The sequence below is a fragment of the Xenopus laevis genome, chromosome 1L, assembly GCF_017654675.1.
Source record: "Xenopus laevis strain J_2021 chromosome 1L, Xenopus_laevis_v10.1, whole genome shotgun sequence".
Taxonomy (NCBI): domain Eukaryota; kingdom Metazoa; phylum Chordata; class Amphibia; order Anura; family Pipidae; genus Xenopus; species Xenopus laevis.
Genome location: NC_054371.1, coordinates 114,237,547 through 114,263,090, shown reverse-complemented (window position 1 = coordinate 114,263,090; position 25,544 = coordinate 114,237,547). Strand labels below are relative to the sequence as shown.

Sequence of the window (25,544 nt, the reverse complement as noted above, 5' to 3'; positions counted from 1 at the left end):
AATTTAGGAAAGATTTGCGGCTTGGTGCTTTGGGGTAGAAAGACATGCATACCCAATTTAGATTCGGGAGAATGTGTACTTTCTGAAAATATATGGTTTTCTGGGGTGAACGTACTTTTTTCTACCTTTGCCCACCCCAAAATGATGTAAATGTGTTGATTTTGCAGCACCTGAAATGACAGACCAAATGGGGGGTCTTCCTTTTGAGGCCCCTATATGCCACGTGCTTAGGTACACCTATACATATTGGGCATCAAACTGTTCAGCGGACCCTAGGCTTTCATATTTGGGGTCATTTGTCTTGATAACCAATAGGTTGTTTGATATAAGATGCTGCAGGGTGAAAGTTTTGAGGTGATTTTTGGAAATGTCCCCATAATTGGCAAATTTAGGAAAGATTTGCGGCTTGGTGCTTTGGGGTAGAAAGACATGCATACCCAATATAGATTTGGGGGAATGTGTACTTTCTGAAAATATATGGTTTTCTGGGGTGAACCTACTGTTAGTGGAATGTTTGGCCTTGAAATCAGAAGTATGCCGTTTTGTGGAGCGGTGCTTTGGAAATTTGCTAGTGTACTGCTTGTAGATTTTGATCTATATAAGTGAGAAATCTCAATAAAACTATATATATTTGGTATTGTTGCGTTCAGGAGACATAGGGGCAAATTCACTAAAGCGTGAAGCGCCGAACGCTAGCGTTAATTCGCTAGCGTTGGCCATTTTCGCTACTGCGCAAATTCACTAACGAACGCTGGCGTAGTTTCGCTAGTGTTACTTCGCAACATTACGCCAGGCGAATCTTCGCTAGCGACGAAACTACGCAAATTCACTAACTTCCGCAGTGTAGCGAACGCTACCTTTTACGCTAGACTTCCTTCGCCACCTCAGACCTGGCGAAGCGCAATAGAGTAGATAGGGATTGTTTCAAAACAAGTCAAAAAAATTTCTAAGCCCCAAAAAACGCTGGCGTGTTTTCTACATGACGGGTGATAGGCTGAAAAAGATCGAAAATTTTTTGGGGCTCCCCTTCCTCCCCCCTACATTTCCTGACTCTTGGCAACTTACCTAGACAGTGGGCACATGTGTAGGGCAAAATAAAATTTTTATTGGCTGATTTGAAGGTTTTCTAGGCATTTGTAGTGCAGATACGTGTTCCTCCATTGAAATTTGAATTTTGCGCCGTATGCAAATTAGCCTTCGCTAGCGCAACTTCGCTTTATATAGCGAAACAACGCTAGCGCAACTCCGCAACCTTTCGCTACCCCTGTGCGCAACTTCGCATTTTAGTGAATTTGCGTAGCGCTGGCGAAAATTCGCCTGGCGAAGTGCATTTGCCCCATAGACCTTTCCAAATCTGCTGTGTTCTCGTACATAAAATAAATGATTTTTCTGATATATGTAATTGTACTATGTGAAACATAATTTTTTTCATTTTATTAGGCACTTTGAAGCCTATATTTTTTTACAGAAGTTGAATTACACAAAAATTCTAGCATACTTTGAAAGCTCAGGTTGTCCTGAAAAAAAAACATATATTGTTTCCCTGGTTAAACTAAAAGACCCACCCAGGAAAGGCTCTTAAAGTGAAAGAGTACAAAATGTTCAAAAATGGTCTGGCAATAGAAGTACCAAATCAGCCAAATTGTCTGACAGCGAAAAGGTTAATTCACTGTGATTCCCCCCTCACCCCACAGAAATTCAGAGGCAGTGATCCCTTCAATCCCTACAAACATCCAGCGACACAATGAACTGGCCCAAAACCTGAGGTAGAGGTTACAACCTGTACTAAACCTACAATACAAGTTGGCAACCCTGGGAATTTAGTTGCAGGTCCTGTCAAGAGTCCGCAGCCCGCCACTAGAACCCATTACCACTTTCCCATGTTTGAATTTGCCGCTCACGAATAGGTAAGCCGCAGTGGAGCGGTCACATGGTAGGATCACATGACCGTGACGCCAGGTCCTTTCCTAGGATAAGAACTAGCGCTACCCTAATACAATACAGCTCACGCAAGCGCACTAAGCCAGGCCGGGTTTTCAGTGAAGCGATTGGTTACATCCTACGCATGCGTAATGAATGCGGTCAGTGGGTATCGGCCATTTTCTACATGCGTTTGTGAGGCGGTGGTCGAGACCCTGCTGGTAGCGCATTTTATTTTAATTTGGCATATATTTATATTTTTTTCCTGGTGGTTCTGTCTCCTACGGGATAACATGGCAGACAATCAGTCACCCGGGGACTCCGGCTTGTCTCATGGCTCGGAACCAGAGATCAAAAAGCTAAGCGAACTGCGAGTCATTGATTTAAAGGCCGAGCTTAAAAAGCGGAATGTGGACACCGGTGGGAATAAGAGTGTTCTCATGGAGAGGCTTCGCAAGGTGAGATTCATGTGTGTTTTGCACTCTGTGCTTCCTTCTTGATATTTTAATTCATTGTGGCTTATTGAAGGCGAAGCATTGTATATACCTACTCTATATACATGTGGAAGTATTCCAGTAGTCCTACTAATTCATATTTAACCAGGGTTTCCATTTGTCTAGTTGAACAGCAGTGCATTACATGTTTCAAAATCAATATGTTTGACCAGCGACCGATCCCTTAATTTCCTAGAATTTAACATCACGTGGTTTGCCAGAATACAACCAGTGGCTCAGCTGGAAGTTACTGGGTCTCAAAGCAGAATTATAGTATTCTAATATCGTTCAAGATAGAGGGATACCTTTGTTTTACTCCCTATGTAAATTAGTGCAGCATGTTCCCCTTGTAATTGGTGAAATAATGATCCCCAGCCCACTTCCTGTTTAGGTTAAGTGGAATTTCCTGTTTGTGAGGGTGTAATCCATTCAAAGATGTCGCTGACCTGTGTTGAGATTTTCATACATTTTTGGTTTTAAAGGGGTTGTTCAACTTTTTAACCGTTAGCATGACGTAGAGAGTGATATTCTGGTTTTAATTTTTTTGTGGTTTTTGAGTTATTTCGCTTTTTATTCAGCAGCTCTCCGGTTTGCCATTTCAGCAATCTGGTTGCCCAAATTATCGTAGCAACCATGCATTCATTTGAACAAGAGACTGGAACATGAATAGTGGAGGGTCTGAATAGAAAGATGAGTAATAAAAAGTAACAATAACAATAAGTGTCTAGCGTACAGAGCATTTGATTGTTAGATAAAAAAACCGAAGAGCGTCAGGAGGCAAATAGTTTAAAAAAGTAAAAAACAATAGGAAATAAAATTAGAATTGGCCATCATATAACATACTAAAAGTTAACTGAAAGGTGAACCACCCCTTTAATGGCAATAGCCATGGTGCGGTTGCAGTTTGCTTGCCATGTTTGTAAGGAATGTTTTTGGTGTCTGAAACTAGTCTACCCGGATTAAACTGAATCAGACATGGGAAGAATATACAGTCATGTGAAAAAGTTTGGGAACCCCTGTTAATTCTTTGCTGTTTTGTTTACCATTGGCTGAGCTTTCAAACTAGCAACTTCATTTCAATATATAACATTCCTTATGGAAACCATAGTATTTCAGCAGTGACATAAACTTTATTGGATTAACAGAAAATATACAATATGCATCATAACAAAATTAGACCGGTGTAAAAATTTGGGCACCCCAACAGAGATATTACATCAATACTTAGTTGAGCCTCCTTTTACAAATGTAACAGACTCTAGACGCCTCCTATAGCCTTTGATGAGTGTCTAGATTCTGGATGGCGGTATTTTTGACCATTCGTCCATACACAATCTCTCCAGTTCAGTTAAATTTGATGGCTGCTGAGCATGGACAGCCTGCTTCAAATCATCCCATAGATTTACGATGATATTTAAGTCGGGGGACTGTGACGGCCATTCCGGAATATTGTACTTCTCCCTCTGCATGAATGCCTTTGTAGATTTTGAAGTGTGTTTAGGGTTATTGTTGTGTTGGAATATCTAATCCCCACTTCAACTGTGTGACTGATGCTTCAACATTATCCTGAAGAATTTGTTGATATTGTGCTGAATTCATCTGTCCCTCGTCTTTAACAAGGGCCCCAGTCCCTGAACTAGCCCCACAGCATGATGGAACCTCCAGGTGTTTTCTTCTTCCGCCATGAAAAGCCCTTTTTGTTATGACCAAATAACTCTTTTTTTTTGTCTCATCAGTACAAAGCACTTTGCTCCAAAATAACTGTGACTTGTCTAAATGAACTTTTGCATACAACAAGCGACTCTGTTTGTGGCCTGAGTGCAGAAAGGGCTTCTTTCTCATCACCCTGCCATACAGATGTTTTGTGCAAATTGTGCTGAATTGTAGAACTATGTACCGATACACCATCTGCAGCAAGATGTTCTTGCAACTCTTTGGAGGTGATTTTTGGCTTGTCTGTAACCATTCTCATAATCCTCTGCATATGCTGCTCCTGTATTTTTCTTGGCCTGCCAGACCTGGGTTTTACAGCAACTGTGCCTGTGGCCTTCCATTTCCTGATTACATTCCTTAAAGTTAAAACTGACAGTTTAAACCTCTGAGAGATTTTTGTAGCCTTCCCCTAAACCATTATACTGAACCGTGCACAAGCCTACCAGTTTCTACAGTAACTGTCTGTGTGGTGCATTTGTGAGGGCGGTACATTTCAGCCAAAACAGCCTGGGGGAACACTGCCACAGATTTTAGCAATAACAATCTATGCCCACAGATATGGCCCAGTAGCTCACTGTATTTTTTTGCTGATTCACAGCACAATAATCTGTTACCTGAGCTTATGTACTGACAATATACAATATAAAATTCATGATATACCGGGCTGATTAGTAATTCATATTCACGTTACAAGGCAGTAGTGATGTGCTGATCAGGAAAGACTCAACCCATCCCGCAAAATGCTGCCATTGTAGGACCTGCTCCCAACCCATACCCGCATCTTCTGGCACTGTACACTACTTTTGTATGTGCCTCTGGTTCCAAGACTGGGAATCTTCAGGAGCACTGGAGGAGTTTACTTACTTCCCCATTCTGATCCAAACCCTAACCTGCAATGGTTGGCCAATTTTAAATATGATTCCGCCCAACCGATGGTCTATCCGAACACTCAGCAAGTAGCATAAAAGATAAGATCAGAAGAATGTTATAGGCTGCTGAACCTCCTCTTGGCAGGTATATAAAATTCAGCATTTTCAGCTATTTTTTTTTCTCTTTAGCCTTTTGTTCTCCTTTGTATTAGGAAATCTTCTGCCATCCACCCGGTGTTCTAGCAGCACTGACAGGCGTGACAGTCACCTGTCAGTGCACATACAAGGGTGCATTTCAGCCCACAAATGGCAGCAAACTGACGTTATGTATCATTAGCATTATTATTGTCATTCGTACAGTGATCACTGTCACATTTTTACTGTACAGTCCTTCAAGCCTTACAGACAGATAGTGTAACCAGACTGCATTTTCTGTTTATGTGGTAAGTCCTGTCAAATGTACTGATAAGGGCCATGGCCAGTGCGGAGACTCCACTGAAAGCGATTCTCCACTATCAATAATAGAATTGCTGCAGGTAAAACCTACATGCCCACAATAGTGCAAAATCTCCCTGTCGGCCTTTACCCTAAACATGAATAACTTGCCATTTTCAAACTACATCGGTCAACTAGTTCAGTCTAAATCTCTGTGGGTAAAGTATACAAAACCTGATTGTGTAACATAAAAGCTTTTATCATTTGATTGTGGTCAATCTTAAATGGGTTGTTTACCTTCCAAACACTTTTTTTTTTCAGTTTTCATATTGTTCACCAAAAATACTGTTTTCAATTGCTTTCTGTTTATTTATTTGTTACTGTTTTTCCAGAAATAACGTTTAATGTTGCTGCCTGTAGAGTTTGTCTGACCGCAGAAGATTCTGACCTGTTATAGTTTGCTACATTAGTTGATACATTTCTCAGCAGTATCTGTGGGTTATTAGCAACTATTGTATCAATTCTAACAGCTGGCTTTAATGAAACTCAGGGATTCTGCTCAGCATGGATATGAAATGTATCAACTAAATGTATACTTTAGAACAGTTTAGAGCCCCACTGCTACCTGTGGTACGGAGTCTCCAACCTGCTGCTCTGTAAATGCCATTGGCGAAAAGGGTCCGATCTGTATGTTTGGCTGGGAGTTTAGCTAAAGTACAAGCTTTAATAGTAGTGTATTAGAGAATCGTACTTGAAGCTGGAAAGTAGCCAAATGAAAAATTAACCCAAAACCCATAAAAAAGGCATTACCAATCTATGAATACCGGGAAATATTTCTGTTTGATTTCTCTGTTAGTGTAAGGTATCCTTCATTTTAGTCATTTATTTTTCTGTGTAAACATGGTCTGTTTTAAAATGTAAAATTTTGCTTTATGTATTTCTTCTTATTCAGGTTACTTGAAATTATTATTCTTGAGCTATGATCTGTATTTTTTATTTGCATTAGTAAAGCTACAAAATTCATTCCACAGGCTATTGAAGATGAGGGAGGAAATCCAGATGAGATACAAGTATCATCCGACACACCAAGCAAAAAGACTCCAAAACGAAGTGGTAGAGGTGGTGTATAATTCTCCCCACTTATTAGTAAAGCTTGATGGCAGAATTTATATTCCTAGTCTATGATCACAAATTAAGTTACTAAATGTTCAGAAATTTTAAGGCTATTGTGCCTATGCTCCTACATGCAGTCCATTTTTTCAAGACCAGGAGAGTAATCGCCAGTGATAAATAGCCTCTTTTCTGGGTGACTAATAAATGCTTTCCCACTGAAGGTAAAGTGAATTGCTGGTGTTAAAACTTATGTGTTGCTTCAATCTTCAGAAGTCGTCTAAAGTTGCCTCAAGAAGAAACTTCAAGCGACAGACTTGAACACACTGAATTGACACATGGACTTTACCACCAGCGATTCACATTATCACCGGTGGGAAAGCATTTATGGCAGTTAGTCTCCTACAGAAGAGGACACCATGTGGACAATTGTCCTAATATGCACCACCTTTGAAAATCAATAAATACCCCCTCGTTCAGTATGAGTTCACTGCATGGGGCTTGTGCTGAATTTTCTTTTTTGCCTGTTTTTAATCATGAAAAATCTGTGGTTTTGGTATTTCTTGAGCTAAACAGAGAAACTGATGCTATGCCCTGTTTTGTCTTTGTGAAGTAGAAAACCTCCTTCCTTCCCCTTTGTTCTAACTGTTTTGCTGGTTATCTATCTCACAAGGACCAAACATAGTGTAGATTCAATGTCCCTGTTTGCCCTGTTTAGCGCAAGAAATACCAAATCATATATACTTTTTGTGATTACGTGGGATAATTATTTTTGTTTTTTCCTTTTAAATGCAGTGCGTAAAATGGAAGAAGGGGACGATAATGGTGTCGAAGATGATTCTGGAGATAACCAGGTAATTTTTGCTATTGCTGACAGATCAATGACAAACCAAATCATATAGATTGAGAGCTGTATATCTCAGAAGAAGCAGATCCCGAGACTACATGTTATATTTTCTCCATCTGCAAATAAGTTGCTAGGAATCCTGGCAGAAAATATATATATTTGGGGTATTATGAGCAATCACTGGGGAAAGCCAGTGTACTTAACCTTACCTAAATAAGTCATTGGTGCTCCAAAAGCATTTCTGCATTAATGTACATTGTTTTTTACATCTCAAGGTATGACAAACCCCTCTTAGTAGGACTTAATTACATATCCCCAGTCTTGCTGGGACATTAGAGTAACCCACTGATATTACCCTGTAAACAAACACTGGAAAGGTGGCATAGTGCTCTGAGAAAAAAAAATCATAAATAAGTAGGACAACAGTCTCATGAGGGAAACATGGAGCCAACTGTACATAAAATGTTATAATTTTTCCTTTTAAAGTTTCTATTAGATTTCAACAATTTAACCTAAACCCTGGCTGCTTATATTTCTTGCAAACCCACTTTCAAAGAGCATAATCACTGCCAATTAGCAATGTATAGCTTAGTATAAGAAGATACATTCCTATTGTCTCACTTTTTCATCACTGTAACTGTTTCAGTAAAAAAAAAAACTTAATAATCAGCTCTCAAGCATGAGCCCATTTTAACACGAGAGGCTTCTTATATACCATTTATTGTAGTAAAAATAAATCTCTAATTACAGTTTTGTCTTTTAAAACCATATTACAGTATTTAGATTACAAAAATAGAGCTTATTTATATAAACAATAATAGTATTTCTGAAGCAAACACATCATTTTTACCAGTGAAGGGAAACACTGCATTATATTATTACTTTAAAGCACTTATTTTTTGATGTTACTGTTCCTTTAAGACAATTTGATGAATATGTAGAGGCACACTTAGTGTTCTTGCATTAGGCATTGCCAATCCTGCAGCTGCTAAGGAGCTACAACTTCTATTGGCTATTACCAATATATCTGCAATATTGGCAATATAAATATAAATTTAGATAGACCAGTAAAAGTGTTATAGCTTCCCATGGGGGACACTTCTTTAAATTGTATAAAATGTATGAAAACAGCAGACTCGAGTATAGATATTATCAGGCTTGCCTAGCTGCAATAATAGGCGAAGGCACTTTGTTAATATTGTGATAGTTCAGTCAATGTTTGAAATTACTTTGTGAAAGACGACAATGAGTCTAAACATATATTTTGTTTTGCAGGAAACTGAAGACCCGAGCATGGAGCAAGGTACTGTCTCAGAGAAGTGGTCACCCTTACAGTAATTTTAGAGTTGTCTAATTTTTGTTTTGTTTTTCTTTTATGTGCGCACAATTCTGTTGAAGCATGGCCCACAGAGATTGGAAAAATATCACCAGATATATGAAATTTTTATTGTTAAAATCTTTTTTTTTTTTTTTAAGTAATAAGATTTGCATATATCTGGTGATAAAAGGATGTGCTTTATCGTGGTAGAAATAGTTAGATTTAGGAAAGACTTTACGATTGGAAGGAACACCACTGCAGTCAAAGCAAACTGAAACCAGAGAAGACAGTTGTTAATTCTTGAAGGACATCATGCCACCTTGGAACTTTCTTTATTTCAATGGCAAATCATTCACATCGACCAATCAAAGAACTTAATTTCATAACAACAGACTGTTCTGTTAAATGGATTTCTCAGAATTTTGAACCTGAAATTTTATTAAAGCTACATGGACCTTAAGAAGTCTCTACGTGACTGGACTGGACTAGAAGAAAATGAAGACTCCTGCTGTTTAAGCAGTTAGGGGTATTTTCTGGAAACTGCAGTCAGTGTAAGGTAGGCTTTATGTGCACAAAGTAGGATTTTCCAATCTCTGTAAATAGCTCACCGATTAGTTTGACAGCACTGCCACTTCCGCAATTGTGATTGCTTTTTTTCCCTGGTCATTAAATCTTGTGCCGTTCTATTCCTATTAATCTATAGAAAATGAGAGCGTACACATCATATTGGGGGAAAATGATGAATCTGAGCCACTTAAGGAAGATGTTCCAGAAGTAGAGGAGTCAGTTAAGGATGAAATTTCATTGGAACAAGAGAAGATCAAAGAGGAAGATGTTTTTGTAACAGTTGAATCAGCTGACACATTAGATTTAGCTGGAGAGTCCAATCAAGAGGGAGAAACTGAAGAAATTAAAACTTTAGAGTTAGATGATAGGGAATCTAATGAACAAAACACAAGCAAGGAAAATGTGGACATTGATATGGTAGATGTAGAAAAAACAAGTGAGCAGAATAGCCAAGCACAACAAAATCTTAAAGACTTGGATTCAGAGGAAAAACCTGCTGATGAAGCTAAAGATGCAGAAGAACCAAAGAAAACTGAAGAATGCAGAGAGGAAGAAGCATCTGCCACTAAAGCGTCCTCTGCAAATGAGGATGATCAGAAGATGAGGTTTGTCATTTTATCAGTTCTAGACAAGATCTATCTTTTAATTTTTTTTTTTTTTTTTTTTACAAATAGGCATTAAAAGATGCTTTCATTTTTTTGTCTTCAATTACCCATCTTAAATGTATTCTCATTAGCATTTTTCCCTCTGAATTTTTAAAGATCCTAGGGTGCAATTTTAGTTTGACACAGTTATAATTTACATCTATCTGGTGCTTAGAATGTTGCCGGTCGAGCTCAAACTGCAAGACCATACTGGTAGGTATCTCCACAGTATAAGTATGAGAAATGCTTTACTGACTAATATTTGTTTTTCTTTAGCTCTGTTGAAGAAGAGATTGAGAAAAGTATGTCAAAAGATGAGAAAGGTATGGTGTGTTCTCACCCCACCCTTTTCCCTACTACCTTTGTTATGGCATGTAATGATTTTTGTCTTGATGGTGACTAAAAAACGCAGTATTGCTTAGGGTTACTTCCCACTGACTTGAAGGAGATTTGTAGCTCAGATTTACAGCAGGTGACAAATCTTATCATTTTGCATTCTTTGTTCTATTTTTGCTATCATGCATCCATCATTACCCAAACTGATGATTTTAATATTTTAGTTTGAATGAATCTTATCTTGAATTTTATTTTGCATTAAATAAGTGTTTTTTAATACCAGTGTTTGCTGTTCCAGGTCAAATTGATGCTAGTTCTGGAAGAAATCTTTGGGTAAGTGGCCTTTCCTCCACCACAAGAGCAACAGATCTGAAAAATCTCTTCAGCAAATATGGAAAGGTAAGAGATAAACATCATCTTATTTGATTTAGCTTGCTGACGTATAAAGTATTGTAAAATAAGCTTTACTGAAATATATCTTTTTTTTCCTAATGCACAAAAGTGAGAATTTCCATTTTGTATCGGAGTGTCATTAGCTTTGGTTAATGGTTATGTGATGTCATATTTCTTCAACCTGTGTGCCATATGACCCAGTAATTTTGTAAACTAAATATAATTTCAACTGAATTGGAAACACCACTTATGCCATTTAGCACTTGTGTTAGTAATTGAGCTGCAAAAGCTCTGTGTATTCCCTTCATCCCAGTTTTTCCATTTTTCCAGAAGGTTTTTTTTGAGCCATCCCATGTAAAGGACAAAAGCCTTGATATGAATTTTTTTACATCCTAAAGGGCATTCAGAAAACCATTAAATCTTCCTTCCATTGCACCTGTATAGGCTCCTTTAGCTCTTATAGAAATAGACTTTCTTCTTGAGTTGGACTTGGCACATAATGTTTTTCAGATCTTTAGTGGCAACTTGCAACGAAAGCCAATGACGTTGGCAAGATCCAATATGGTAACTGCTCTCTGAGAAGCCATGAGAAACTTTAAAAAATATATGTTAAACATGATTTGTTCATCCCTTTCTGCTTCTGACTCCTGAAACATGTAGCAGAAACCAGCTGACCCAGAGGAGAACTGATTTATGCTACATTGTTTATTGCATCAGAAGACAGCGATTGTTCCTAATCTTCTCCTTTGTAAGGGTCCCTTTGGAAATATTGAACATTTTTAGCCAGATTCTATGTAATTGTTTGCATTGATCAAGGTGCATTTAAAATTCACATTCAGTAAGCCATCTATGTTTAAACTATACTGCAGACTTAATACATACTGTACATAACTGAACCTTTCAAACCAATTTTTTTAGTTTTTTATCTTTTAGTTTATATTACTTGGCTACATTTGATTTATGTTTATATTTTATGCCAGTATGTGGAGAATTAAGTCATACATCCACTGGTTCCACTATATTTCAATTTCTATTTTATCCCTGCTGTTAGTTTCCAGTGACTTTCTGGTTTTAATATAGAATTAATGCATGGTTTACATTTTTAGGTGTTTGGTTTTGAGTTTTTTTAAATTATTTTTAAGGTGGTTGGTGCAAAGGTGGTAACAAATGCCCGTAGTCCTGGAGCGCGTTGTTATGGATTTGTTACAATGTCCTCTTCTGAGGATGCAACAAAGTGCATCAGTCATCTTCACAGGACAGAGCTACATGGAAGAATGATATCAGTGGAGAAAGTGAGTGTGGCAGTACTTCATATTTAAATGAAAAACCTTCCTATAGTAAATAGTAATGCTTAAAATCTGGATGCTATATTTTATACTGTTTACTAGGCAAAAAATGAACCAGCTGGAAAGAAACCTTCTGACAAGAAAGATAATGAGCCAAAGAGAGAGAAGTCCTCAAGCAGTGATAGACGCCATTCAACTGATAAATCAGAGAAGTAAGTATTGTTGATAGACTTCTAGCTGGACAGATATGCAGTAGTGTTTTTAATAGTCCATTATTTCCACAGATAATGTTGATAACGCTATTCATTTGATCACGTCAAACTACTTTTAGTGACAAGGAGGGGGGAAAGGCTGTTTAGCTATTGAATGGTTGTGCAATGGCAGCTTAACCAGATTGTCATTTGATGGTCATGATTGCTGTCTACTTTCTATTTATTGTATCATCTCAAATAGCAATGTTTAGAGGACGGGTATATTTCCAAGCAGCCTTTACAGCCCTTTGGCAAGCTGAGGCCACAAAAGATTGAAAAACCAAAAATTGTCTGAATTTCTGCATAATTTTATGGCGATCTACCACTTTAAGACATTTTCAGCATTCTGCCACTAGGTGAACCATGCAGTTAGACTTACATTAGCAGATCTTATGTTAAAACAATTGGAAAATTGTGCTGCTCTTTTACCTTAACAAAGCAGGAACCCCGTAACTTAACTATTTGTGTATAGGACTTCTCCCACCAAAAAAGATGAAGGCTCTGACAAAAAAGATGATGAAGAAAAGCCTGCAGACAATAAGGAAAAAGAAAAGGAGGAGCACAAATCTGGAACATCAGATCGGTCAAGAAGCAGCAAATCTGGTAAGAATATTTAAGTATTATTTAAACCTATTGCATCCTTTTGAAACTTTTTTTGAAGGCACTCTTAAAAGTTAGGCTAGAAATGCTACACCTTATATGTTCGGCTTACGTACAAGCTCAATGCCACTACAGCTGCGAACATCTGCAACGTGGCAAAAGTTAGGGTCTCAGCCCAATGCATAGCAGCCAGACATTTTCTGTGGCTAAAGACATTGTCGGGCAACTCTAAGAGTTCGCTGGTCAGTCTGCCCATTGTGGACTGGACAAGATGATCTCGCAGGCGACTGGGTGCAAGAGCACCCTGCTCCTACAGAACAAACCAAAACGCGCACCCTTCAAGAGAAGGACATTTTTTGTCCCTTTTGACAGGGCCTGAACCAGAGGCAGAGGTCACAAACTGAGAAGCACCAAACATCTACTTGCCCCAGATATTCCGCAGAACAGGACTCATTTTGGTCCACAGCCAGGAATACAACCAAGCCCTCCTCAGCATGAGGAGGTGCCCACCCCGAGAGTATCCGTCTAGACGACTGCCTAAGACACTTTCGGTAGGTTTGGAGACAGCAGGTCCAGGATCCATGGGTGCTACAGGTAATTTCTGTCTTCTTAGGGGGACACGGACCGATGGGGTTAAGCTCCATCCAGGACACTTTAATTAAAGTGGGGGTGGCCATCTGGCTTATCTCCACACACCATACACTCCTATTCAGTTTTTTACGTGTCCTGTTCACGGGAGGATGGACCTACACAAGACTACAATGGTCTCCAAAGATTACTACGTTCAGCGGCCGCTGATACCCAGGGTAATACGCCAGTCATGATTACATGACTTAAAGAGGTTAACCCCCTATGTGGCGCAACACACCGGGTTGAATCACTAGCTGTTGGCTATAACAACCACCCAGGTGGTCTGGAGAGTCTTTGCAAGTATGTAGTTTTATTATCGCACTACATGTTTCGGACCCAACTGGTCCCTCCTCTGGTGCATGCACCAGAGGAAGGACCAGTTGGGTCCGAAACATGTAGTGCGATAATAAAACTACATACTTGCAAAGACTCTCCAGATTTTCTTATTTTATGTTACCGAGGTGGAGATGGCTACTCCATTTGTCTGTGGAAGAGTCTGACTAACTAAACCAATTGGTGGTTTACTCAGGAATAATTTCCAGTTTTCATACCACCCAGATGGTCCCTGCATGGCATAGACGCACAATGTTATTGCCATAAAATTGCCTGGGGTATGTCTATTTCCCTCTCCTCCAACTACTACGGGGCACCCCCTTGGAGTTACCTGGTTGTCTTAGTGTGGGGGATGGTTTCGCCGGAATAAGCAGTCAGCATTTTCAGGCAGTCAGCTGGGGAGCGAGTCTGGAGAGGTGCTGTACTGTTACGGTGGTGCTGCGCTCTAAGGAAATGGACTGCATCTGGTGGAACGCAGGCTGCCTTCCACTCTCATTCACCCTGGCGGCCATTTTAAAAGAGCGGGAATGAGAGCACACTAGCGCGCGTCAATGCTGCGTTCCATCGGCCATTTTGCCGCCGTCTTCTCTCTGTATCTGCTTGAGAGCGCAGAGGGGGACACGGACTGCATTATTCACAAGGGCAGGGGGAAAAGTCCCACCTACAGCACAGGTGAAGTATTTTGCATGTACTAAATGTCAGAATAAAATTCCAGGGGCCAAGGTGAGCCGCTGTGCAGGTCCTGCACCATGGGACAGGGGGCAGCTATTGCTTCTGGGGGCCCTCCAGAAACCCAAGCATCTAACATCTCGCAGGCTAGTACTAAGGTCATCCCTCAAACTCAAGGGTCTGGGACAGCAGCAGATCCCCCTCCTCCTCTCTGGGCAGTACAACTTTCCCAGTCTTTCGCCTCATTACAAGGTTTGCCTGCCATAGCAGATAATTTAGGAAAGGCCCTAGCTAAGCTTAACCACAAGACCTCTGGTAAGCGAAAACGTGGCGATAATGCAAAGGGTAATACAGCCAACCTGTCTAACTCTGAGGATTCTTCACTTGAACACCCCTCTTCCCATTCTGAGGGCGAAGTTTATTCCTCTGGCTCTTCATCCGAAGACGAGGAAGAGCACCAGGAGGAGGGTAGAGACAGGGATAATATGCACGGTGTTAACGGCATCATTAAAGGAGTCTTAGAGGTGCTGAACAAAAACCAAATAAGACCGGAGAGTCATCCAGTTTATTTAAGAGACAGCACAAGTCTACTGTTTGTTTCCCTGAGCAGGAACAGCTACTTAGTATAATTCAGGAGGAATGGAATTCTCCTGAACGCAGGTTTCAGACAACTAAGAAGTTCACTAAATCATATCCTTTCCCCAAGGAATTAGTTGACAAATGGTCCAATCCCCCGGCAGTAGATGCGCCGTTGTCCAGACTGTCTTAATCTACCTCTCTGCCAGTTACTGATGCAGCAGCCTTTAAGGACCCTTCCAATAGAATATTAGAGGGTTTCCTACGAGCTATTTATACTTCGGCTGGCTCCTCGCTGCGTCCCTGCCTAGCTTCAGCTTGGGTTTCCAGAGCCATACAGGCATGGTCTGAGTCCTCATTAAAGACATACAAGAGGGTGTTCCCCGACAGGATCTCCTTGCATCAGCTCAATCAATTGCTGGTGCATCCAGTTATCTCTCTGACACCTTGTTAGACACTGCTCAGTTTACAGCTCGCACTTCTGCACTATCCATAGCGGCACACAGAACATTGTTGCTCAACAATTGGTCGGCGGATCTGAGTTCTAAGAAAGCATTAACATCACTTCCATTTAAGGGCCAACGGCTGTTTGGGGAAGAGCTGGAGAAAATCATCTCTCAGGCAAGGGGAGGAAAGAGTACCTTCCTTCCACAGAACAAAAGCAGAGCCGCCTCAAGTAACTGTAGGGGGAGATTTTTTTCGTGGCCAAAGTGGCAGGTTTACAAAGCAAACCAATTCACCACGAAGGTATAACTTTCGTTCCAAAGGTGGTAAGGAGAACCGTTCCTCATGGAAGACCAACAGGCCGCACAACAAGCCTTCTGGAGAGAAGACTGCTTCAACATGACGGGGCACTCCCTCCGGAATCGTTGCAGCAAATAGGGGGAAAATTGCTACGATTCTGGGAGGTTTGGATTCGTCATTCTTCGGATGCCTGGGTCAACGAAATTGTTACGGAAGGATATCATCTGGACTTTATGACCGCTCCACCCAGGAAGTACCTAATGTCCAGGGTTCCCACCAACCCAAAAAAGAATCAAGCCTTTTTAGATTGTGTAGAAAAGATGGTGATAGCCGGAGTAATTGTTCCATTACCACCGGCAGAGAGATTCCCCGGGTTCACGGTTCCCAAAAAGGATGGTTCTCTCAGACCAGTACTCGACCTCAAGAGCCTCAATAAATTCATCTGATCAGTTTGATTCAAGATGGACATCTTGTGATCCGAGGGATAGAACAAGGACAGCTAATGATGTCCTTGGACATCAAGGATGCATGCCTGCATGTTCCAATATGGCCCCCTCATCACCGTTATCTTCATTTTGCCTTCTCGAACACACACTACCAATTTGTGGCGCTGCCGTTCAGACTATCGTCTGCCCCCAGGGTGTTCACCAAACTAATGTCAGTGACAGCAGCCACACTGAGATTACAAGGGATTTCTGTGACCCCTTACCTGGACGACCTCCTTATCAGGGCTGGATCGGAAGTGAGGGCCCAAGAAGATTTGAACAGGACAACAATGCTACTTCAGGACTTCGGTTGGACTATCAATTGGTCAAATTGATGATATTCCTAGGCCTTGAATTCGACACAGCGAATCAGACTGTAAACCTACCCCAAGAAAAACAAAATCAGAGAGAAAGTCCGCTCTCTACTCAGCAACCACAAGACGACAGTACACCGAGCAATGCAGGTACTGGGAACAATGGTGTCTGCAACCGAAGCAGTTCCATTTGCTCAGATACATCTGCGCCCACTTCAGGCCAGCATACTGAGAACATGGAAAGGGGGACCGCTGTCCCAGGTTCTAGCCTTACCTCAACCGACAAGGATGGCGCTACAGTGGTGGTTGAAGCCAGAAAATTTAGCCACGGGCCAGTGATGGGCAACCCCGGAGGGGAATGTGATGTCCACGGACTCCAGTCTCTAGGGCTGGGGTGCAACATGAGAACATCGGTCTGCATAGGGTCAATGGTCTCCTGAGGAGTCCAGACTCCCCATAAACATACTGGAACTAAGAACTGTAAAACTAGCGTTAGTCCAGTGGACGCAGTTACTCAGAGGACAGCCTTTACGCATCCAGAGCGACAACGCCACCACAGTGGCGTACATAAATCGACAAGGGGGAACTCGTAGTCAAGCAGTGCTGGCAGAGACCAGACAGATCCTTCATTGGGCAGAGCTCAATCTAGTGAAGTTGTCTTCACATCCCGGGAGTGTACAACACGAAGGCGGATTTCCTCAGTCGCAACCAGCTAGACCCAGGGGAATGGGAACTTCACCCAGAGACCTTCAAACAACTCGTAGGTCACTGAGGACAGCCAAGCATCGACCTAATGACATCTAGATCCAATCGAAAAATAACAAAATTCGAGACCCCATAGCAGCAGGGGTAGATGCCATGACATTGGCAGTTCGACCTAGCATATGTTTTCCCTCCTCTTCCAATGTTGCCACGAGTTCTCAAAAAGATCAAGCAGTCTCGACTGACAGTCATAGTAGAAGCCCCATTTTGGCCACGGAGGACCTGGTTCACCGACCTTCAGGAGATGTCCGTGGCACAGCCGATCCGGCTAGAGTCCAGTCCAGACCTTCTCCAACAAGGGCCGATAGTACGCCACAGTCCCGGACTGTTCGCTTTGACGAGATGGCTGTTGAAGCATCCATATGGCGGAGACGGGCTACGGAAGACGTCATCGGCACCATGTTAAAAGCTCAAAAGCCTTCATCATCCAAATCATATCATAGGGTGTGGCACCCTTACTTCAACTGGTGTAACAAATCTGGATTTCCCTTTCTGGAACTCGATATTCCACAGGTACTGGCATTCTTACAGCAAGGACTACAGCTTGGTCTCAAACTTCACTCCCTTAAGGTTCAAGTCTCAGCCCTGTCTGTTCTATTTCAATCTCGATTTGGCAAATGAAGACGTTATACGTACATTCTTACAAGGAATGGCCCATATTGTGCCTCCGTTCCATCCTCCAGTGGCTGGATGCCTTACTTGACCCTCCATTTGAACCACTGAGTTCTGACACATGGATTACCTGGAAGGTAGTGTTCCTCATGGCAATATCATCCACCAGGAGAGTATCTGAACTAAGTGCTCTGTCATCCGAGCCCCCGTACTTAATTTTCCATAAGAACAAAGCAGTTCTACGCACAGTCCCTAGTTTTCTACCCAAAGTGGTCTTTTCATTCCACATGAACCAAGAAATTGTTGTTCAGTCCCTGTGTCCGGAGCCAAAGAATGACCAGGAATGCCGACTACACAGGCTAGATGTAGTCAGGGCTCTAAGGTGGTACATAGAATGGTCAAAATCCTTTCGAAAATCTCAATCTCTGTTCATCCTTCCATCTGGCCCTCGCAGGTCAAGCGGCCTCAAAAACATAAATTTCTAGATGGATCAAAGAGTCAATCAAACAACGCTATACTGCCAAAGGAAAAGCACCAGCTGAAGGAATCCAGGCCCATTCCACTAGGGCCGTGGGAGCTTCCTGGGCATGACGTAACTTGGCCTCATTGGAGCAGATCTGCAGGGCAGCCAACTGGTCGTCTGCTCACACCTTTACTAAATTTTACAAAGTTGACACATTTGCTTCTGCCGAGCTTCCCTCGGACGGAAGGTGTTACAATCTGAAATTACCAACATCAACCAATTACGCTCGCTCCCACCCTGCTGTATCTGGGCCTGCTTTAAGTCAAGTCCCCATCGGTCCCTGTGTCCCCCTAAAATGACAGAGAAAACAGGATTTTTAACACTCACCGTTAAATCTTTCTCCCCCGAAAAGGGGACACAGGGCTTCCCGTCCTTGGGCGAGCTTACCATTTGGTTGCTTATGAATAAACTTTGGTTTACAGTTCTGCCTGTTATGGTTAAGGTTTATGTTATAGTTTCCGTTTTCGCTTTGGAACAAACTGAATAGGAGTGTATGGTGTGCGGGGATAAGCCAGATGGCCACGCCCACTTTAATTGTCAAGTGTCCTGCCTCCGGAGGATGGAGCTTAACCCCATCGGTCCCTGTGTCCCCCTTTCGACTACAGAGAAAAGACTTAACGGTGAGTATTAAAAATCCTGTTTTCCCATGGGTACCTTATCGAGTTGGAGCATCCATCACCCGGGAGGTTCTTCAAGTCGTGACTTCCCATAAGAGAACCCAAGTGCACATCCTTTCAAGAGGTTTTCAGTGACCTCATCTTCGGGAGTGGTGCAACAGGTCCCCCCCCCCACGGGAAAGAGGGCTCAGGTTATACATAAACCTGTTTATCGTTCCCAAGAAGGGCGGCTCATATTGTCTCGTCCAAGATCTAAAGGTTGTCAACAGGTACAACCAGAGGCAACACTTCAAGATGGAGTCTGTTCAGTCAGTGCTGACGTCAATGGAGAGGATGGAATTCATGGCTGTGATCGACATCAAAAACACATATCTGCATGTGCCAATAAATCCTGAACACTACTGATTCCTTCTCTTTTTTTGTGGCAGTAGATCACTGCTAGTTCATGGCACTCCACTTTGGGCTCTCCTTGGCACCTCGCGTCTTCACCAAGATCATGGCTGCAGCCTTGGCTGAAATGTGAATACACGAGTGGTAGTCATACCCTACCTGGACGACCTCCTGGTCAAGGCCCCTTTGCCAACTGTAGCCGCATTTCGCCTCCGAGCTGTGTTGAGAATGCTAACATAGATGTGCTGGCTCATTAATTTTCAAAAGTCAAGGCTCACCCTGTCACAGCCTACAGAGTACCTAGGTCTTATTCTGGACAGAGACAAGGGACTGGCATTCTTACCACCACCCAAGATAGATTACCTTTGCAGTCTAATCTCGACAATGAAGATGGCGAGATGGATCCCATTACACAATACCATGAGAGCCCTTGGGACAATGTTGTCGTCATTCCCTGCAGTCTCTTATGCATAGCTCCACATCAGGCCATTACAGAGACTGATCCTACGACACCAGAGGAAGAATTGCAGGGACCGCAAGATCCTAATGACGAGCCCAGTTAGGGCATCACTGCCGTGGTGGCTCAGCCAACGACGCTCCATTCGGGAAAAATGTTCCCCATTCACACTTCAATGGTCATCACAACAGATGCCAGTCTGTAGGGCTGGGGAGGAGTCCAAGGGGATTGGACAGCGCAGAGCAGATGGAATCGATAGGAGCAACGGCTCCCAATCAACATCCTGGAGCTCAGGGTGACTCCCTACCACTCCCTATTCCACTGGACAGACAGTCTAAGAGGTCAACCGGTACAGATACAGTTTGAAAATGTGACTGCAGTAGCCTTAATCAACCACCAGGGAGTCAGACAGCCCTCGCAGAAGCACAGAAGATTCTACTATGGGCTGAGGCAATAGTGCCAGCCATCTCCAGAGTACACATTCCAGGAGTGGGAAACTAGATAGCAGACTTCCTCAGGCGTGAAGCAGTAAATCACTGTTGGAAGACCTCTAGATGTAGGCTCCATTCACAACCAGTAACAGTGGGGCATGCCAGACTTGACATCCCGATACAACAAGCTTGAAAAGTTCATAGCAAGTAGCTGGGAACCATTAGCACTAGTGGAAGATGCACTACTGGTACCATGGCCATTTTACTTAGTCTACGTTTTCCTTGAAGCCCTGATCTTGACTAGATCAGGTGTTCCACTGGAGGCCATACCTAACCTGTTGGGGGCCAGAAACCCGTTTCTACACACATTTACCACAGGGTTGTTCATATCCTGGTGCGAGACCGAAGATCGGAATCTGCAGGTCATGTATGAGGTCAAACTTTTGCTGTTCCTCCAGGAATGGCTTAATAAGGGGTTGGCCCTCTGTTGACCACTGAAGGTCCAGGTGTCGGCTTTATCCTTTCTCTTTCAACAGCAGCTGGCTCTGAGACCCAACATCGAAACCTTTCTCCAGGGTGCCTTGTGAGTGGCGCCTCCATATCACCACCCCATGGGACCTGAACCTAGTTCTCTCTGTGATGCAAGAACACCCCTTTGAGCTACTGGACTCTGTACCATTGCCTTCGCTGGCGGTCAAAGCAGTTTTCCTTTTGGCGATTACCTCAGCAAGACGAGTGTCGGAGCTGGCAGGCCTGTCATGTAAACCCCCCTTCATGATCTTCCACAAGGAGAAGGTGGTATTGAGGCCAACTCCAGAATTCCTCTCGAAGGTGGTGTCGGAATTCCACCTTAACCAGGGCTTGGTAGTCCCTTTCTTCTGTCCACGCCACAGGAACAAAGACTGCACACTCTTGATGTGGTTCGATCTCCACAAGCCTACGCTAAGAAGACGCAAAGCAATCTGGAGAGTGGATAGCCTCTTTGTACTACCAGAGGGGCCGAGGAAGGGCCTCCAAGGCTACAATCGAAAATTGGATCAGAGCCGCCAGTATAAGGGCTTACATAGTCAGAGAAAGGCCTCCATTTGCCATGGCCCGCCAATCGGAGTTCATGCTTACTCCACTCGCGCTCTCAGCTCTTCTTGGGCAGTGCGCTACCAGGCTTCTGCTTAACCGGTTTGCAGGGTGGCAGTGTGTTTATCCGTTCACACTTTTGCAAAGTTCTACAGGATCCACACACTCTCCTCCGCAGAAGCAAACTTGGGGAGGAAGGTGTTACCAGCCCTAGTTGCCAGAACATCTGGGGTTATTGGTGCCACCCTCATGGGTAGCTTTGGGACAACCCCATGGTGCCAGATTTTTGTACTTACCGTTAAATCCTTTTTCTCAACCTACATTGGGGGACACAGGCCTTCCCTCCCTGTATTCAATTGCAAAGTTAACTAATGTACAGTTATGGTTGGTTGAGTTCCAAGTTTTTGCCTTCAAAATGACTGAAAGTTATAGTATCACCCAGATTGCTGGGGAGCATGTCGTGCTTAGCTTGCGTTGGGGAGGGGCTCCTCCTCTGTTCACGGGTAATCGTGGTAGGGCTTGTCCTGCCTTCTTTGGCCAGAAAACTGAAGGTACAGGAAGTAGGCGGGGGATGAAGCCCAGAGCAAGAGGAGGAGCTTCCTTAACTCTTTAGTGTCCTTTCTCCAAGCTGCAGGTTCTTCATTCCCATGGTGCTTGTGTCCTCCAATGTAGGTCAAGCGAAAAGGATTTAACGGTAAGTGCAAAAATCTGTTTTTTTGGACCCAAGCAACCAGATAGCTACTGAAGATTCAAACTGAGAGCTGCTGAACAAATAGCAAAATATTTCAAAAACAGAAAAAAAGACCAATTGCCTATTTTCTCAGATTATCATTCTGTACATCACACTAAACGTTAATTTTAAGGTGAACACCCCATTAAAGGGATTATTTTTCATATGTGACAACAATGTCAAAAAGACGCTCTATACAATTCTGTTTTTGTGTCTTGACGTTTTTATTCCTGGACCCCTTTTTTTGATCTATATATCTGAAGCGCTAGCATCTTTTTATATTCTGTAAACTGGCAATGGTTACTAGCGGTAATTGGATGGAAATACAGTTGCTGAATGTCAGGCTGCAACTCCTACAAACACAAATAAAAGATTTTTAGACTGGCAAGTGATGTTCAGGAGACTTCAGGTTGAGAAGTACTGTGCCATGTATGTAGCGTAAGTAATAGGAGGCAAAAAACATTATGTAGCTCACTGTCAATATGCATCACAACTTGTTTCATTGATTCTGGTTCTTCAGGCTGTTACTTTAATCCTTATATCTGCATATTAATACATGTATGAGACCTGTTATCCAGAATTCTCAGGACTTGGGGTTTTCCCCGATAACGGATCTTTCCATAATTTGAATCTTCATACCTTGTCTATTAGAAAATCTGTTTGCATCAAGTACAAGGTACTGTTTTATTATTACAGAGAAAAAAAATTGGGATTATTTGAATAAAATTGCATGTGAGACTGGCTTTACATATTTCGGAGCTTTTTGGATAGCGGGTTTCCGCATAACTGATCCCTTACCTGTACAGTTGAATATACTAAGGATTATTTTTCATCTGTTTTTAGGTAGTAGAGGAACTGAAAGAATTGTTGTAATGGATAAATCAAAAGGAGAACCAGTCATAAGTGTAAAAACCTCATCCGATTCTAAAGAAAGGGTAAGTCATTGTTTTTTTTATTTATTTATTTTTTCCAATAGATTTCAACCCTTTTAGCAATTTATTTTAAAACCATAATTTGAGACTAATTGCTTTTAGCATTGGTGCTGTCTGATTCAAGCCCAGGTATTCTACCTGAATACACTAAGAAGGGCAATTAGTTTTTGCCTCTTTTACTGGAAATTCCAAAGCTTACAGGATGGGAAGGTCCAGCTTGCAGATTGTCATCTCTTTGGGTTTCTAGACTTTTCTTTGGGTTTCTAGATTTTTATAGACCACTGTGCAGTCCCTTCAGGAATCAGACCTTCTGATTGCTCCTACTGGTATGTTGAAGAGCACGGAAGTTACTGCTGCTGCAGTACCAGTCAAATTCTAGCCCACTTAGTTCAGAAATTGAATTGGAAATTTTAAACCATAAAAGATTTTTAACAAGATTATTTTCTTGACTGATTTGTCTGCTGTAATGCTTAACTGATCTGTACAATAATGCATCCTTTGGTGACTTTTTTTGTAATTTTGCCATGTTTTTGATTCAGAGCTCTAAAAGTCAGGAGCGCAAGTCTGAGAGCAAAGAAAAGAAAGAGATTCTCTCCTTCGATAAGATTAAAGAACAAAGAGAACGCGAGCGGCAGAGGCAGAGAGAGCGAGAGATCAGAGAAATGGAGAGACAAAGGTAGATTTTGCAACCTTTTATCCAAATAGAATTCTTTCACCAAAGGTGTTTGTAAAATTGTTCTTATTTGATTCAAACCTAAATTGTGTAACTTTGACTGACAGTCTTTGGATATTTTTGTAAATTCACAATGATCTGTTCTTGGCATTTCTTCACCGTTCATCAGTTCCAACAATTGTGTATGATGGCAGTTCCTCTAACAGGCATATAAAGCGCTTGATTTTCATTAAAACAGGGAACGAGACCGCAGAGCCCGTGAACGTGTTCTTATGATACGAGAAAGAGAAGAACGGGAGAGACTGCGAAGGGAGCGCGCCAGGCTTGAGTTTGAAAGAGACCGTCTTGATCGAGAACGTATGGAGCGCGAGAGACTAGAAAGAGAGCGAATGCGTATAGAAGAAGAGCGGCGAATAGAGCAGGAGCGCATTCACAGGGAAAGGGAGGAGCTTCGTCGTCAGCAAGACCGATTACGCTATGAACAGGATCGCAGACCGGGAGTGAGAAGGCCATATGATTTTGATGCAAGGTACTGCTATGTTGCATGTAAACCTATATGTATAATCAATTAAGTGAAAGATTAATTTAACATTTGGCCTTAGTAATACAGTTATCAATAGTAATACTGCCTAATCTGATTGCTTTAGACTTGCCCAAGAGGTTCCTAATGTGCATTCAAAAACTATTTGCATGGACTTCTAAACTACATTGGGGCTGAATGTTCTTCTGTATGAAGACTCCACTGTAGGTTTAAAGGAACACCTTATTATGCTTATAGATGACTACTTGTGCAAAACTGCCATATGTAGTAGCTTTGCACATTTAAGGGGACATTTAAGGGGATGTCTACTGCAGCATTTTGTGTATAATTACAGTACTTGATGGTTTGGGTTGGTCATACTTCCAATAACATCACCACAAACTTGCCCACAGTCATTTTAGGCTTTTTTATGTTGGCATATGATTGGAATCAGGATGTGATTGCTCAGTGTGCTTTAAAATAAAGTTTTTTTTAAGTTTTGTTTTTAAAATATATAGGGTGAAAAATTATATTTTTGTAGGTAATAACTAGTTGTTTTGGTCTACAGGAGAGATGAGCCCTACTGGCCGGAATCAAAGAGAATGGCTTTGGATGACCGATACAGAGATTTTGACCGGTTTCATAACTTCGACAGAGATCGTGGTCGGTATCCAGATCATATGCACATAGACAGGTAAGTGGTAGCTATAATTTTTCCATATTAATGGATAGGGTTGTGATTTTCTTTTCATAGTTAAAACTTTCACAAGCACACATATAGAAATAATGCAAATTAGAAGCTTGTTACAATACAACCATTAAAGGAGAAGGAAAACTACGGAGGCATTTTATTGCCAATAGATTAGCTGCAATAGTGCAAGCTAGAATACTATATTTATTCTGTAGAATATTTTACCATACCTGAGTAAAAAGCTCTAGAAACTCTCTGTTTGTTTAGGATAGGAGCTGCAGTATTAACGTGGTGTGACATCATTTCCTGCCTGAGTCTCTCGCTGCTCTGGGCTCAAATTACAGTAGAGAAGGGAGGGGTGGGGGGGAGAGGAGCAAACTGAGCATGCTCTTGCCCAGGGCAATGAGGTTTAAGCTGAAGGCAGGAAGTCTGATACAGAAGCCCATGTGTACACAATAGAAGGAAAGAAATGCTGTATTTCGTTTCACAGGGGACTCAGAGCAGCACCACTTTGGGGGTTTACTGGTATATTTAGATGGACCTTTCTGATAAGGCTTACTTAGTTTTAACCTTTCCTTCTCCTTTAAGGTTAGCATAA

The 25,544-nt window shown here is 42.0% G+C and overlaps 1 protein-coding gene across 2 annotated transcripts in view; it reads left to right on the top strand.

The window, feature by feature from the left end:
* Positions 1 to 2,022: 2,022 nt before the first annotated feature.
* Positions 2,023 to 25,544, top strand: part of safb.L (scaffold attachment factor B L homeolog) — a 36,718-nt gene continuing 13,196 nt past the window's right edge. For both annotated transcript variants that reach the window (XM_018255859.2, XM_018255850.2), the window contains exons 1-14: positions 2,023 to 2,378; positions 6,463 to 6,550; positions 7,337 to 7,395; positions 8,664 to 8,691; positions 9,410 to 9,878; positions 10,194 to 10,240; positions 10,552 to 10,652; positions 11,789 to 11,938; positions 12,035 to 12,144; positions 12,656 to 12,786; positions 22,974 to 23,065; positions 23,602 to 23,738; positions 23,974 to 24,264; positions 24,824 to 24,949. In XM_018255859.2, the coding sequence (XP_018111348.1) occupies positions 2,073 to 2,378; positions 6,463 to 6,550; positions 7,337 to 7,395; positions 8,664 to 8,691; positions 9,410 to 9,878; positions 10,194 to 10,240; positions 10,552 to 10,652; positions 11,789 to 11,938; positions 12,035 to 12,144; positions 12,656 to 12,786; positions 22,974 to 23,065; positions 23,602 to 23,738; positions 23,974 to 24,264; positions 24,824 to 24,949 (2,135 nt within the window). In that variant the 5' untranslated portion in view covers positions 2,023 to 2,072. The remainder of the gene's footprint in view (positions 2,379 to 6,462; positions 6,551 to 7,336; positions 7,396 to 8,663; positions 8,692 to 9,409; positions 9,879 to 10,193; positions 10,241 to 10,551; positions 10,653 to 11,788; positions 11,939 to 12,034; positions 12,145 to 12,655; positions 12,787 to 22,973; positions 23,066 to 23,601; positions 23,739 to 23,973; positions 24,265 to 24,823; positions 24,950 to 25,544) is intronic.